The sequence below is a fragment of the Salvelinus sp. IW2-2015 genome, linkage group LG15, assembly GCF_002910315.2.
Source record: "Salvelinus sp. IW2-2015 linkage group LG15, ASM291031v2, whole genome shotgun sequence".
NCBI classification, from domain to species: Eukaryota; Metazoa; Chordata; class Actinopteri; order Salmoniformes; family Salmonidae; genus Salvelinus; species Salvelinus sp. IW2-2015.
The window spans coordinates 13,565,898-13,582,225 of record NC_036855.1 but is presented as its reverse complement, the minus strand read 5'-3'; the positions used below and the strand labels follow the sequence as shown (position 1 = coordinate 13,582,225).

The window sequence follows — 16,328 nt, the reverse complement described above, 5'->3', positions numbered from 1 at the left end:
TCAAGTTAATGGTTGTGCAAATTCCTTCTATCCACGTCAAAGGTTGTCAACTGTTGCCACACCATTTAGTCCTCCCCTGATAACGATGTTTCTGAAATAATGATCCGTCTGTTTCAAAAGCTGAATTCTGTAGCTTTCAAATCTTCCTTCACCAAAAAGGGTTAAAGGAAGAGCAGAGGCGGCTGGTGGGAGGAGCTAGAGGACAGGCTCATTGTAATGGCTGGAATGGAATAAATTGAAAAGTTACCATGTTTGATACCGTTCCATTTATTCCATTACAATGAGCCTGTCCTCCTATAGCTCCTTCTGCTGAAGGTGGCACATAATCAGTGAGGCTACAGGCCCAGCATTTCTTTTGTTTAAAACTCTGATGGCAGTACCCAAGCCCATTGTCTTTCTACTTTAGACGCATGACTAGGGGCTAGATCCGTGCTAGCTGACACCCTCAGAGTTTTTTGGCATTTTCTGAGGTGTAGAGCTATCCAATCCACAACCGGCTCCTTGCGTTATCACAAACTGCCATTGGATGCAACGAAACCACCCAACTTCAAAATCCAACAAATCCCATGCAGCTGTGTTACAAGTTAAAACACTTGAATGTGTGATTTTGCCTAGACTAAATTCCCCCCCAATCCAAATGTAACAAGACAAAAATATAAGGGTACTTCTGCGCCCATCAAGTGTTTATTTTTGCAACTGAATGAATAMAATTTTTGAAGCCATTGCATGTGTGGTGGCTGTACCTTTTATCCCAATGGGCACAAGTCAATTGTCTAGGGAACAATCGCTCTCCCCTGCTCCTTAAATTGATTTGCTACCATAATTACACTTACACACTAACCAGACCAAGGCATATGCTAATGTCGTGTCTTTGGCATCATTAAACTGAAGACTTATTTATCAAATGACTCTATTACGCGATTAAACTGATTAATCATGGAACTGTAATTAACTAGGAAGTCGGGCCACCAAGGAAAATATTCAGATTACAAAGTTAGGATTGTCCGAATATAACTTTACGATATTTTAACATCTGATCGATTAGTCTTCTGATTAATGAATCATTATTTCCCTCATGTTAGTCTCATTCCAAACGTCGTAAATTGTTGGTTATCTGCACGAACCCAGTCTTCACTATGAGTCATCCATACATCAATTGTCTTAAAATTTACTAAGTAATTCACAGAAATGCATAAACAAACAATAGAGTTACAAGGAAATGATAACGGAGTTTCCCTAGTGGGATAAACTGGTATCGCGGCTTGGTGGACAACTGAGATGAGACTACAAAGTTGATAATTATAACAATTGAAATGCTAATCCTTTGCACATGAACGCTCACTCATTCGGGAATAATTGCAATCGATATATATATTTACGCTCAGTGTGTCGTCGGGATCTGAAAAGTTTGTTTCTGTTGGAGTTTGTCCTCTGTCGTGGTTWGAATGGGTAGTTCAGAGTGACATTCATGTCTTTATAGAATAGATGTTTCGGCGGTTGTCGGTCTTCGCGTTCAATGATACCGAATTCCTAACTGCAGACTAGTAATTAATATCAAAGACTTGTTCTTATTCTGTCGGTATCGATAGTCTAACCACGTGGTGTGGTTAAAAGATGCAGCCATCTACTCAAACCTTAGGTTTATGGTCTCCTCTCCAACCTTGGCCTTCTCAAGGTAAGCTGGTCTGCAACCTTTAGCCATCACGTAATTGAGGGAAGCTAGGTCTGGTGATAGAAAACCCGGGTGGGGGTTTTATTCGGAAGAGCAGAGAAAGGCTGTCATGACACCAGGTCCTAACTGCTCATGAGCGGTCCTCTGATTTAGTTAAACTCCAAAGGGAATCCTTCATTAAACGGTCCAAAATCACATTACACAATTTCACAAACAGTATCCTCACTCATCTTATACAACAATTAGATGTCAACCTCATGAGGCTATTATATAAACAGCGTTATGGTAATGTGGCCGTATTGTCTCCCATGAGTTTCACAAAATTGTACAAAACGGACCAGTTCGTAGCTGGATTCTTCACCGATCTTTTATACCTTCTCCAGAATAAAAATGTTCAGACCTCAAGTTCTGTGAGGTGGAAGAAATTCCTTTGTTCTCTCTATGGAAACTCTCTCTATACTGTGGCCATGAGGAGATAATCTCCTCTAGGAATTTACGACTTGAGGTCGCAGCAGCCGGAATGTAAGAGACAGAGTGGGATGGTGCTCGCTGTACCCAAAGAGGGCAACGTCATGACACTAGTCAATTGTGTGTGTGTGTGACTGGAACTGATGCTCAAGTTTGCAAGCTCTTCAAATTGAGTCTCATACATCCTTAAATTGTATTCTTACATGGTGAATGAGTTGCAAAAATGACCTTAGTCACAAGTCGATGTGTAATTTAATCACGCATACAGGCTGTAGATCTTACAAGTTGTCTATTTTGGGTCTAACAATCTTTACGTTGATATTCAGCACTTTAAAGTAATGCACCCACAACTGTTCCCAGTTGTACAGTAAGTCACAATGTATTGAGGCTAAGCAAAGATGATCACCCAATAGGATTAACAAAAGGAATGAACTTCCTTGGGGTTCTCATGCCATGTCCATAGGCAGAGAACTGAAGTCATTCTTTGAACTAATACTTACAGCCCAATTAGTTCGATGAACATCACCTTAGTCTGTTTTGGAGATAAGAAATATCTTAATGTCCAAATGTATTAGTGTCTCAGAACAAATCATGTGAGAACGTTTTTGGTGTTTAACATTCACATCTAGATGGCAGTATTTCCTTATGTGGAAAAGAAATGACTGAAGTCTACTTCAAACTGAACAAGAAAAGATTGACAATGTTCAATACAACTATTTTCCTTAGATCATTAAAACTATCCATAGTACATATCAAGACTAGTATAAGTGATTAGGCAAACGTGTCAAAATACACATTTTAAACATTTTCATGCACAGAACACAGCAAATATTAACAAAACCCTAAAACTTGATCTACGTGTTAGTCCGATCCGCTACTTTAGAAGATAAAAACGTCACGAAGGGAGAGTCAAGGCAACTATTTGTACAACAGAAAAGAGTTGAACATTGAAATACAGAAACTACAGTGTACGATACAACTCAATGGATTTTCAGAATTTGGAAGTGTGATGATGACGACTGGTATAATGGAGGCATTTGTCATGAGGAAGCTCTCTTCTCCTCGTATGGTGACTCATACACATCCATGGGGGGGCAGGTGCAGACCAGGTGCTGGTCACCGTAGATGTCGTCAATCCTGGAGATGGATGGCCAGAATTTGGTCTCGGGCCTCACGAATGGCTGGAAATGGGGATAACGCTGATGTAAACATGTTGACATTCACATGAAAACAACCATTTTTAGTGGAGTTGGTAGTGTGTGATGTTTTCCAGAGGGAAGACTCACCAGGGGGAAAGCAGCATACTCCCTGGAGTAGGGCCTGTCCCAGGTAGAGGAGGTGATGCTTGCCAGGGAGTGAGGTGCCATCTGTGGACAGACCCCAGTGAACACTTATTTTAGCTGGTCTGGTGACAAAGCAACTCGTGCCACATTTTAGGTGCTACCACTAAAATAACAGATTTATGCTCAATAACACTATAATAAAAGGTTGTCCATATCACAGGGGTATTTCTTAAACCATCTAGTGAAAAACTCCAACCCCAAATAATGTTGACTTAGTAAAATTGCTATGAGTTTAATGACCACTGTACGTAGCTGATTGCATGGCTTGACACACAATGTGTTAGTTGTCTGAGTCAGGCCAGTGACGTACCTTCAATGGGTTAATGCGGGCATCCATCCTGCCTTCCTCGATATCTGCTATTTCCTGTCTGATTCCCATCAGCGAGTCACAGAAGCGGTCCATCTCTGCCTTGTCCTCCGACTCAGTGGGCTCGATCATCAGGGTTCCTGCCACGGGCCACGACATGGTGGGGGCATGGAAACCTGACCAAGGTCAGACACACAGGGGGATAAGAAGGCTTACGGGTAAATTCAATAAAAGTATTCCAAATATTTTTTTTTACTTAGAGTAAGAGACAAGTGGGCCATGTTGACTTTTCAGCAGTGCCCAACTATCCGTTAATGCAGTGTGTTCCAGCTCACCGTAATCCTGTAGCCTTTTTGCCACATCCACCGCTTCAATGTTTGCAGACTTCTTGAATGGCCTCACATCCAAAATAAATTCATGAGCACAAAAGCCTGTGGACCAAAACAATCGGTGTTAAAGCAACATTTTGCTAGTGTTGGCTAATTACTGAAGGACTTTATAAAGTGATGTAATCAAAAGCAAAATGTTTACTTTTATTTGGGAGTGTGACCGTCCATTACAAATGGAATATGGTTCCAAGTAACAGATGCAAAGGTATTAAAGTTTAGGAACAAAATCTAAGAAGATCATCTGGCAATAATTGTATGATCTTCTGTGCAGAAAAGATCACCGCTTTCAGTGATGGTGTTCTTCTCCCTCCAGTCAGATTTGGCGACTGGTCCTGTCCACTCTGTTTTAAGTCCTGTGCAGCTTGTGCGCGTCGTAGAGAGAAAAAGACACGTACGTGTAACTGCGAGTCTTAGCTTTCAGGAATGGGGTCATAATAGCTTATAGCTCCAACTGTTCAAAAATGTGAGCCACATTTGTAGGAAGTAAAACAGACCGCTCTGTTTGTCCCGACCGCTTTTAGCGGCTATCAAAAGGTTACTCGTGTACCCGTGGTTCTATGAACTAAATGGCAGTTTCTCTCGCGACCCCATTTTCAAATCAAGAAATCCGACAAGGTCATGACCCCTAGTTTGGAAAACGCTGCCATACGGGGTGAATAGGAACTACCACTCACCTTTCCTGCCTTTGAAGAGGATTTTGTAGTGGCTCTCCAGTCTCTTGGCCATATAGTTGGCATTCAGGATAGCCACCTCTGTGGCGTGAACCAGCCCCTTGGCTCCCATCATCTACACAGTAGGATACAAGGGCAGGGTCTATATCGACATCTACTCAACTGATGTCGCTGCTTTAGTTGCATGTTTTCTCTCTGCATTTGCCTAGAAAGACAATTTGAGTATCCTGAATAACACTATTCTAACAAATCTATCATTATTGAAATTCCATGGCACTGAATGAACCATAAGATCCATGTTGGCATGTAATGTCATGACTTGTGTACTGGCGGCAGCTCTGCAGTGGTCACAAGCTGGCATTGCCACAAAGTCATAGAATCTGATTTTACACCTAACATTAACCACACTGCTAATCCTGATGCCTAACCTTAAATTAAAGACCAAAAAACACTTTTTGGATTCCATTACATTTTCACAATATAGCCAATATTGACTTTGCATCTGGCCAATCTAGCAGATACCACTCAGTTCTTCCTCCAAGACAATATTCATGACAAATGTCAACCTGCTCTTAGGATAGATGTAGTACTGACCTTGATGTAAGCCCAGGAGATAGGCAGGATGGCACTGGAGCCCCAGGGGGCAGCACTGATGGTGCCCAGGGAGCTGGACATGTTGCCTGCTGACATTAAGACCACTGGGTGGCTAGGCAGGAATGGGGCGAGGTGCTCCTTCCTGTTTAACATAACTTGATTTAAAGTCAAAAGTAATTACTTATCCACTTTTTAAAATTGTGTTTTTTTGCACTAAGAGAGTAGTAGTGTTTCCTGACCAGGAAAAAAACTCCACATTTAATGGATTTGGCCAGTCATAGATCTGCTTTTGGCAGCTTGAGTTTGTGCTTAGCCCATCAATGTGCATTTGAGGGAAACTATCCAGTTTGTCACTTACACGCCAATAGGTCCCATCCCTGGTCCTCCACCTCCGTGGGGGATACAGAAAGTCTTGTGGAGGTTCAAGTGAGAGACGTCAGATCCATAGTCACCAGGACGACACAGGCCCACCTGTAGAGTAGAGTAGAGAGCAGAGCAGGTAGGAGAGAGCGGTGATGACAATGTGGTAGAAAAGCAATTCTCCAAAGTTACACTCATTTGCAGAAGAGGGCGCTACTGTACTCTGGGGGTAAAATGCATTAGACCTGGGTTCAAAAATAATCAAATTGAATAGCTCAAATACACTACATGACCAAAAGTATGTGGACACCTGCTCAGGGAACATCTCATTCCAAAATCATGGGCATTATTTTTGGAGTTGGTCCCACCTTTGCTGCTATAACAGCCTCCACTCTTCTGGGAAGGCTTTCCACAAGATGTTGGAACATGCAGGGACTTCCTTCCATTCAGCCACAAGAGCATTTGAGGTCGGGCACTGATGTTGGGCGATTAAGGCTAGCTCGCAGTCAGTATTCCAATTCATCCCAAAGATGTTCGATGGGCTTGAGGTCAAGGCTCTGTGCAGGTCAGTCAAGTTCTTCCACACCGATTGACAAACCATTTCTGTATGGACCTCACTTTGTGCACGTGGGCATTGTCATGCTGAAACGTCCTACCCCAAACTGTTGCCACAAAGTTGGAAGCACAGAATTCCCTAGAATGTCATTGTATAATGTAGTGTTAAGATTACCCTTCACTGGAACTAAGGGGCCTAGCCCGAACCATGAAAAACAGCCCCAGGCCATTATTCCTCCGAACTTTACAGTTGGCACTATGCATTTGGGCAGGTAGCGTTCTCCTGGCATCCGCCAAACCAGAGTCCAATGGCAGCGAGCTTTACACCACTCCAGCAGACTCTTGGCATTGCGCATGGTGATCTTAGGCTTGTGTGGCTGCTCGGCCATGGAAACGCATTCCATGAAGCACCCGACGAACAGTTCTTCTGCTCACATTGCTTCCAGAGGCAGTTTGTAACTAAGTGCCGAATGTTGTAACCGAGGACAGACGTTTTTTTACACTCTACGTGCACTCGGTGGTCCCGTTCTGTGAGCTTGTGGGGCATACCACTTTGCGGCTGAGCCGTTGTTGCTCATAGACATTTCCACTTCACAATAACAGCACTTACAGTTGACTGGGGCAGCTCTAGCAGGGCAGAAATTTGACAGACTGACTTGTTGGAAAGGAGGCATTCTATGACAGTGCCAAGTTGAAAGTCACGGAGCTCTTCAGTATGGGCCATTCTACTGCCAATGTTTGTTTATGGAGATTACATGGCTGTGTGCTCAATTTTATACACCGGTCAGCAACAGATGTGGCTGAAATAGCCAAATCCACTAATTTGAAGGGATGTCCACATATTTTTGGCCATGTAGTGTATTTATGCTTTAGAATGGCACTTCCTGTTTTGGCGGGAAATACTGGCTTACCCGGAGAGAAAAGTGATTTATTCTCAGGACGGAACATTTGTAAAATACTTAAAATATTCAACCGTACGCTGTAGAATAGTGCAATCCCTGAGACACTTGTAAAAAATATATACATACTTTCATAAGGTTCTTTCAAATACACTTCTGTAATATAACTCAATATTAAAATAATGGGCCCATGATTCAATTAACATGTGGATAAGCAACCCAATTTGTTTTTTTACCATAAAAGGTCTTTCAACAGTTTTAGTACACAGCTTATACTCTTCTCTCACCTGTGCGTTCATATTAGCACCGTCCAGGTAGACCTGTCCTCCGTTCTGGTGGATGAGATTGCAGACATCATCAATCCTCTCCTCAAACACACCGAAGGTGGAGGGGTACGTGATCATCATGGCTGCCAGGTTAGCCTTGTGTTTGTCCACCTAAGAGAGGAATAATGGGTTAGTCTGTGTGACTGCAATGCGAGAGGCCACTTTTAAGGGGGCTAATTCACTGCTGGTTGCACGACCGGTAGATAGTGACCACCGACTCTCTGGCCATCATGTTTCTCAATTATTCTTTGTTCCTAGATTTAAAAGCATTTGAGGGGATACTGAAGATCATTGGTTATATTGAAAGGCTCTTCTGTAACAGCGAGCTTATTATCAGAATCACTCCAACCAGCTATTACCAGTGCCTTGAGGTTTGCCATGTCAATGTTGCCATCCTTGTCAACCTCCACCACCTGCACCTTCATGCCAGCCATCTGGGCACTGGCTGGGTTGGTGCCATGGGCTGACTTGGGGATCAGACAAACCTGAGCAAAATAGAAAACATCAAAGACAGCTACAATCAGACCATCACAAAGTAAAAGAGAGCCAACTAGGCCTAAGCAAGTCAACCATTACAGTGTTAGAGTCCTAACATTTCTTTGTGCAAATCTCCAAGTGACATCAATGCAAAATAGGTAATCAGCTGATTTTATCCCTTATTAGGTGACTTATTTATACATTTTCAACAATGTCACAGGGACACGAATACCTGTGTGTTTGTTGGGTAACATTTACATTTCCCCCCTGTCGGGAAAAACAGCCGAGCTCAATCAGTTTTGCCCATGACTTGCTGATCCCAAAGTCTTAAAATCACCAAATATGGGATCTTGAAATCAAGTAACCTCCAGGTATTGTTGGGTTTTCTGTCCTTTATTTGCACAACTGTGGACATTGACTGTTTGAAAAGCTCACACCACTATCTAAGATGTGCTTATAAGGGAGTTGTTATTTTTGATAGTGGTGGGAGCTCTTGGGACAAATGGCAAATTACAAAACGGGAAATCTACTTGAACACGCAGTCTTATCTCCAGTCACGGTTGTGATACTTAGATTTACATTTTAGTAATTTAGCAGACGCTCTTATCCAGAGCGATTTACAGAAGCAATTAGGGTTAAGTACCTTGCTCAAGGGCATATCGGCAGATTTTCCTTCTAGTCCTCTCAGGGATTCAAACCAGCAACCTTTCAGTTACTGGCTCAACTCTCTTAACCGCTAGTCTACTTGAGGACTTTCAAACAGTTCCTGTATAAGTATCCAAAACGCGCTATTCTTCAGAAGGCTTTTCCAATACAATGTCTGTCGGCAAACGAGTGGATGATTATCTTGGCCATCATACATATAAGCGGTCTGTACCTAAAACAAGTCTCTTGATGGCTTTACATGTGCTGATAAAAACATTGTATCCAGTGTGCAATACCATGTGACGCGCTTATTACAGGCTGTTCACAGGGAAATGGCTGACTACAGCAAACATTCAGGCTGAACATTTATTAGGGTAATCATTTATAGTACATACACCCCCACATTTCTGACAATATCCTCCCAAAAATAATATTGTAATTTTATAATATACATTTTATTGCGATAACAATTAAGAAAGGGTGGATATACTAGCCTAGAGGTTAGAGTGTTGGGCCAGTAACCGAAAGCTGACAAGGTAAAAATCTGTCGTTCTGCCACGGAGCAAGGCACTGTTCCCCGGGCGCAGAAGATGTGGATGTCGATTAAGGCAGCCACCTGCACCTCTCGGATTCGGAGGGGTTGGGTTAAATGCGGAAGACACATTTCAGTTGTACAACTGACTAGGTATCCCCCTTTCCCGATCCCATACTGCATGACTCTGCAGGGCTTAGTGCGTGTGCTAGCAAAAATCTGTGTGTTTCGTTTCATTACAACCATACTTACTGTTCTATGAGCATCTCCTTTAGAGTTCAGGTAGGCTTTGATGGCAGCGAGGCCAGCGTATTCTCCCTGAGCACCACTGAAAGACAAGGTCATCCAGTTTGTTAATGTACCAGCCACATGCTCAGAAACATGCACCCAGTGAAGTCCTGTCTCAGCATAATCATCAAACGTACCAAGTTCTAAGGTTAGTCAATGGGCTTTACAGTAACTGTAAAGGGAAAGCATAGACTAAGTTGAACAACCATACCGCTATCTTTCCATCTAGGCCAATGTCGCACGGTGTGCTATACATCAGCCCAGATAATTCTGAATANGGGGGGGTAATTGACTGCCAATTACACTACCAGTACATAGTGAGTGACCTGACTGTCGGGCCATCATGTTCAGCAATGATTTTTTAGTGCGGCTGGTTAGATTGAAAGGCTACTCTAACAGTGAGCTGAGCAGAATCACTCCAACCAGCTCTTACCAGTGCCTTGAGATTTGCCATGTCAATGTTGCCATCCTTGTCCACCTCCACCACCTGCACCTTCATGCCAGCCATCTGGGCACTGGCCGGGTTGGTACCATGGGCTGACTTGGGAATCAGACAAACCTGAGCAAAAGGAAAATATCAGAAACAGTTACACTCAGACCATCAAAGTAAAAGAGAATTAGGCCTAAACAAGTCAACCATTAGATATGCAATCACAGTCATAAGATTTCGAAGCGCAAATCTCCAATTGACAGCAAACATGATTTAAAATACGTCGTCAATTTATTTTCTCTCTTTTATAAGGAGACTTATTTTGACATTTTGCAATATTGTCACACAAGGTCATCCAGACCTGTGTGTTTGTTGGGTAACGTTTACATTTCCCCCCCCCCCTAACAGGAAAAACAAACTGAGCTCAATATATTTTGCCCATGACTTGCAGTTCACAAAAAACACCAAATATGGGATCTTGGAATCAAGTAACTTCCAGACAGTGTGGTATTTTCTGTCCCTTATTTGCACAACTGTGGACCTTGACTGTTTCAAGAGCTCACGCCACTATCAAAGAAGTGCTTATAATAGTTAAAAAATAAAGGCCAAATTACAAAACTGGAAAGCTACTTGAACGAGCAGTCTTATCTTCGGTCACTGTTCTATCATATTCCCATCACCAGATGTACTCAAGCCACTTCAACCCAGCACATTGTGACACTTGGGGCCTTTCAAAGTTCCTGTAGAAGTATCCAAAACAACTCTTCTTCAGATTGAGCTTTTCCAATACAATGTCTGTTGACAAACAAGTGATTGTACTTAAAACGAGTCCCTTTATGTCTTTACATGTGATAAATGATTATAGGTGGGTCTAAGTATCATGTATTACATACAGGTTGTTTACAGGGAAATGGGTGCAAACATTCTGACTGAAAATTAATTAAGGTCATTTGTAGTATGCAAACCCCAACATGTACTTTGATATAATGTTTTAACAATTAACCAAGGGTGGGTTATTTTGAATCTAGCATGTGTGCTAGCAAAGATGTGTTTAGTTTCATCAGAACCATACTTACTGTTCTATGGGCCTCTCCTTTAGAGTTCAGGTAGGCTTTGATGGCCGCGAGGCCAGCGTATTCTCCCTGAGCACCACTGAAAGACGAGGTTATACAGTCTTAATGTACCAGACATGCTCACAGACACATGCTCCCAGTGAAGTCTCAGCATAATCAAACGTGCCGAGTTCAAAGGTTAGTCTATATGAGCGTCATAGTAACTGTAAAGGAAAAGCATGGAATAAGAGTTGAACAACCAGGCCGCTATCTTTCCAGGCCAATGTAGCACGATGTGCTTTTCATCAGCCCCATTTATACTGATAAGTTGGGGACTTGGAACCATAGTTATCAGCCACAAACTGAGTTATATGATCAAGTGAAATTAATCAATTGGACAATGTGGTATGTGTAACAGAGGGCGACAGGAAAATCACGCTCGGATGAGGAGTCTGGGAAACTGAAATCCCAGTTGGTCATGAATACCCCAGACTGAATATTGCTGTCAGTGAGGGGCTTACCTGTTGGGTTGGAAGGAGATCTTGTCATAGCCAGTCACCTCACAGAGATCCTTCTCCAGCTGCCTGAAGAGCTGCTGATAACCCTCAGCCTGGTCCAGGGGACAGAAGGGGTGAAGGTTGGCAAACTCCTTCCAGGTGATGGGCTAAAAACAGTGGGAAAGAGAGAACAAAGGGAGAAATATGGGAAATGACAGTCAGCGATGTCTTTATGACAAAACAGTGTACATAAGGTAAGCTAGTGTTTTTCACAACACAACCACCATAAGGAGGAGAAATAAAATATTAATTAATCAGGGTTGGGGTCAATTCAAATCGAAGAGTCAATTCAGGAACTGATTTGAATTTAAAAATGGAAAMTTTTAGAATAAATAGCTTTAACTTTTAAGTTTATTGGGAAATCATTGCAAGCTAAAGCCCTTTAATTATTGGTGCAATCTCAGTACTTCCTGAATTGATTGCCTTCTAACCGAATTGACCCCAACCCTGATATTAACTCACCATGAGCTCTGAAGAACTGTTTAGCTTCATTGTGCAGGAACCCTGACATGGAAAACAAATTGGATATTACAAATGGCAATGGCCGAGAAATCTTTTCAGTAGTTCGTAGGTTTTTAGTATTCAGACCATGTAAAAAAAGCTTACGTAAAAATAAAAAATAAACGAAAATAAAACATTTCTTTGCTTTCCCATAACTCACCAGTGGAATCATGCTGTGAACCAGAGAGATGTCCTTGTTCTCCAAGCGTTTCATGTAGCGCACAATGTTGGTCTCCGAATGGTAACTGCATGGGATGAAAAATAGGAGTGAATCAAGATTATAAAGATATGTTTTAGGCCTAATGTGTTATTTTACTTTAATAACCTTAGTGCTTAAACCCTGTATTATCCCTTATACAGTACCAGTCAAAAGTTGACACCTACTCAATCCAGGGTTTTTCTTTATTTTTACTATTTTCTACATTGTAGAATAATAGTGAAGACATCAAAACTATGAAATAACACATATGGAATCATGTAGTAACCAAATAAAGTGCGAAACAAATGAAAATATTGTATATTTGAGATTCTTCAAAGTAGCCACCATTTGTCTTGATGACAGCTTTGCACTCTTGGCATTCTCTCAACCAGCTTCATGAGGTAGTCACCTGGAATGCATTTCAATTAACAGGTGTGCCTTGTTAATTTGTGGAATTTCTTTCCTTCTTAATGCGTTTGAGCCAATCAGTTGTGTTAGTGACAAGGTAGGGGTGGTATACAGAAGATAGCCCTATTTGGTCAAATACCAAGTCCATTTTATGGCAAGAACAGCTCAAATAAGCAAAGAGAAACGACAGTAAATCATTACTTTAAGACAGTCAGTCAATCTGGAACATTTCAAGAACTTTGAAAGTTTCTTCAAGTGCAATCGCAAAAACCATCAAGCGCTATGATGAAACTGGCTCTCATAAGGACCGCCACAGGAAAGGAAGACCCAGAGTTACCTCTGCTGCAGAGGATAAGTTCATTAGAGTTACCGGCCTCAGAAATTGCAGCCCAAATAAATGCTTCAGAGTTCAAGTAACAGACACATTTCAACATCAACTGCTCAGAGGAAACTGCGTGAAATCAGGCCTTCATGGCCAAACTGCTGCATAGAAACCACTACTAAAGGACACCAATAATAAGAAGAGACTTGCTTGGGCCAAGAAACATGAGCAATGGACATTAGACCAGTGGAAATGTGTCCTTTGGTCTGATGAGTCCAAATTTGCGATTTTTGGTTTCAACCGCCGTGTATTTGTGAGACGCAGAGTAAGAGAACAGATGATCTCTGCATGTGTGGTTCCCACCGTGAAGTATGGAGGAGGTGTGATGGTGCTTTGTTGGTGACACTGTCTGATTTATTTATAATTCAAGGCACACTTAACAAGCATGGCTCCCACAGCATTCTGCAGCGATACGCCATCCCATCTGGTTTGCGCTTAGTGGGACTATCATTTGTTATTCAACAGGACAATGACACAACACACATCCAGGCTGTGTAAGGGCTATTTGACCAAGAAGGAGAGTGAGTGCTGCGTCAGATGACATGCCCTCCACAATCACCCGACCTCAACCCAATTGAGATGGTTTGGGATGAGTTGGACTGCAGACTGAAGGAAAAGTAGCCAACAAGTGCTCAGCATATGTGGGAACTGTTGGAAAAGCATTCCAGGTGAAGCTGGTTGAGAGAATGCCAAGAGTGTGCAAAGCTGTCAAAGCAAAGGGTGGCTACTTTGAAGAGTCTAAAATATATTTTTGTTTAACACTTTTGTTTACTACATGAATCCATGTGTTATTTCATAGTTTTGAGGTCTTCACTATTATTCTACAATGTAGGAAATAGTAAAATAAAGAAAAACCCTTGAATGAGTAGGTGCGTCCAAACTTTCTACTGGTACTGTATGTGTAACAACCTTATGCTATCAGTGCAAGGAATTATTCTACCAAGCATCAACTGTAGTTTGGGACAACAAAGACAATAATCACGGAACGTCACCTAATGTCTCTCACCAGTCTGGTGTCATTATACTGATAATACTATCATCACTGAGAACACAAGTCATCAACAGTTATGGCATAACAAGCTCATCCTTATTACGGCAAATATTGTAATACGTGGCAGCTACAAACTGACCAACCTGTTGAAGACTGTGTGAACGAGGTACTTGCTGGTCCTCTTGAAAGGACTACCCATAATGCCTTTCACCCTTTCACCCATCTTCTCAGCAATCAGCTCCTGTAAATTGAGATTTAAATGAAATTTGATATTTGTCCTATGGCTTCAAGATGGACCTTTGCACTCTCTTAAGAAAGCAATGCTGAATATATGCATAATCTTATTCCATTGAAAGCAAACGTACCGCTGAGGATTCACATCCAAAGACCCAGAGCAGATCGTCCAAGTCTCTCTCCGTCACGGTCTCATCCAGAGACACACCTAACTAGGTAAACAAATAAATAATTTCAACCAAAAGTCACCTTGTCTGAGAGATTTACATGGTTATCAAAACATCACGCCAGGGTAAGCTTAAATGAAACACAGCCCTTATTTTAAGTGTTTCTAAAATCCTCTATGGGAAAAATGTATGTTACAAAAACAATTGGAACCATTTCCCTGTTTGACTGCTAGGTTATGACACCGCCACTGTGGAGCTCTATGGAGGGGGGGTCTTAATATGAGTGCATCTATGCTTCTGTGTCCTTTAATGACAATGTATTCTAACACGGAACCCAAACAGGCTGCGAGCGTGCGCCATCGTGCATAAATATATTTTGTCCCCCTAAACCAAACGCGATCACGACACGCTGGTTAAAATATCAAAACAAACTCTGAACCAATGGCATTAATTTGGGAACAGGTCGAAAAGCATTAAACATGTATGGCAATTTAGCTAGTTAATTTGTCCTATTTAGCTAGCTTGCTGTTGCTAGCTAATTTGTCCTGGGATATAAACATTGAGTTGTTATTTTACCTGAAATGCACAAGGTCCTCTACTCCGACAATTAATCCACACATAAAACGGCCAACCGAATCGTTTCTAGTCATCTCTCCTCCTTCCAGGCTTTTTCATCTTTGAACTTATATGGTGATCGGCATCTAAACGTTTATAGTATTACCACGATGACCGGCAAAACATTTCATTTTTCAATCACCCACGTGGGTATAATTAATGAAGAGATGGCACCTGCTTCTATAAACCAATGAGGAGATGGGAGAGGCGGGACTTGCAGCGCGATCTGTGTCAGAAATAGAAAGGAGTTCCATTTTAGCCCTTGGCATCGCAGACGCTCATTGGCACCCGCGAGCAGTGTGGGTGCAATAATTGAATAACATGGATTTCTAAATTTATTTTGCGACGCTCGCGTGTCCGGTCTGGTCAGCATGTAAGGGTCAAACGTTGTCAATAAAGCACATGGGAACAGTGTGGATGTGAATGTAATTTGTTCCCAAACTGTATCTGTTACTACTCACCACTCCCTCACTGTAGACACGCAGATTAATCTCCCTTTGGACAGCCCTCTCCAGGATGTCCTTGGCTGCCACACTGCAGCCAACCTTCAGCGTGTCGAAGAATATCTCACTGTGCAGCCTGTGTCCGGCCCGCTTCAGACCTGATACAAAAGGAGGGAGAGAGGCATTTCTAAAAACTCAAAGAATACATTTGTAAATCATCTGAAAATAAGCAATGTTACCATTGTCTTTCTCAATGCACCCTTATAGTTGAAATTTGCTAACCATTGATTGATCGTAAAAGTTGTGACGTAAAAATGGATCTGTGTAGTCAGGGTGTCGGAGGACATACCTTCAGCCAGTATCAGTGCAGCATTGTGTGTCCTCTCAGCAATGTGCTTTAAGCCCTGGGGTCCATGATACACCCCAAACATGGCTGCCATGTTGGCCAGCAGAGCCTGAAAGACAGATACATTTGAAGGTGAGAAACTTTCCTTTAAAAAAATAAATACTAATAATAATTTATAACTGAAGACAACCACTGCATTGAGATTCTTTACAGAAACAAACTTCCATAAGAGTTGAATACACTAAGTTAACAATCCTGTTCTGGGGCAAAGCATGTCGGTATTGGGGGGGGTGTAAAGCATGTCGGTATTGAGGGGCGGGTGGGTGTACAAGCGTGTCGGGTATTGAGGGGGTGTACAGCGTGTCGTATGGGGCTATAGCGTGTCGGTATTGGGGGGGTGAACAGCGTGTGGTATTGGGGGGGGGGGTGTACGCGTCGCTGTCGAATTGGGGGTGTACAGCGTGTCGGTATTGGGGG

General features: G+C 42.2%; 1 protein-coding gene across 1 annotated transcript in view; it reads right to left on the bottom strand.

Moving 5' to 3' along the window:
- Window positions 1-2,671: 2,671 nt before the first annotated feature.
- The window catches only part of LOC111974182 (glycine dehydrogenase (decarboxylating), mitochondrial), a 19,864-nt gene continuing 6,207 nt past the window's right edge, over window positions 2,672-16,328 (bottom strand). Inside the window, 17 exon segments of the mRNA XM_070446946.1 lie at window positions 2,672-3,321; window positions 3,427-3,507; window positions 3,794-3,966; window positions 4,126-4,221; window positions 4,854-4,965; window positions 5,445-5,586; window positions 5,803-5,915; window positions 7,546-7,695; window positions 9,960-10,085; window positions 11,033-11,108; window positions 11,530-11,672; window positions 12,028-12,069; window positions 12,227-12,311; window positions 14,190-14,287; window positions 14,412-14,492; window positions 15,524-15,663; window positions 15,855-16,076. Of these exon segments, the coding sequence (XP_070303047.1) occupies window positions 3,181-3,321; window positions 3,427-3,507; window positions 3,794-3,966; window positions 4,126-4,221; window positions 4,854-4,965; window positions 5,445-5,586; window positions 5,803-5,915; window positions 7,546-7,695; window positions 9,960-10,085; window positions 11,033-11,108; window positions 11,530-11,672; window positions 12,028-12,069; window positions 12,227-12,311; window positions 14,190-14,287; window positions 14,412-14,492; window positions 15,524-15,663; window positions 15,855-16,076 (2,021 nt within the window). The 3' untranslated portion in view covers window positions 2,672-3,180.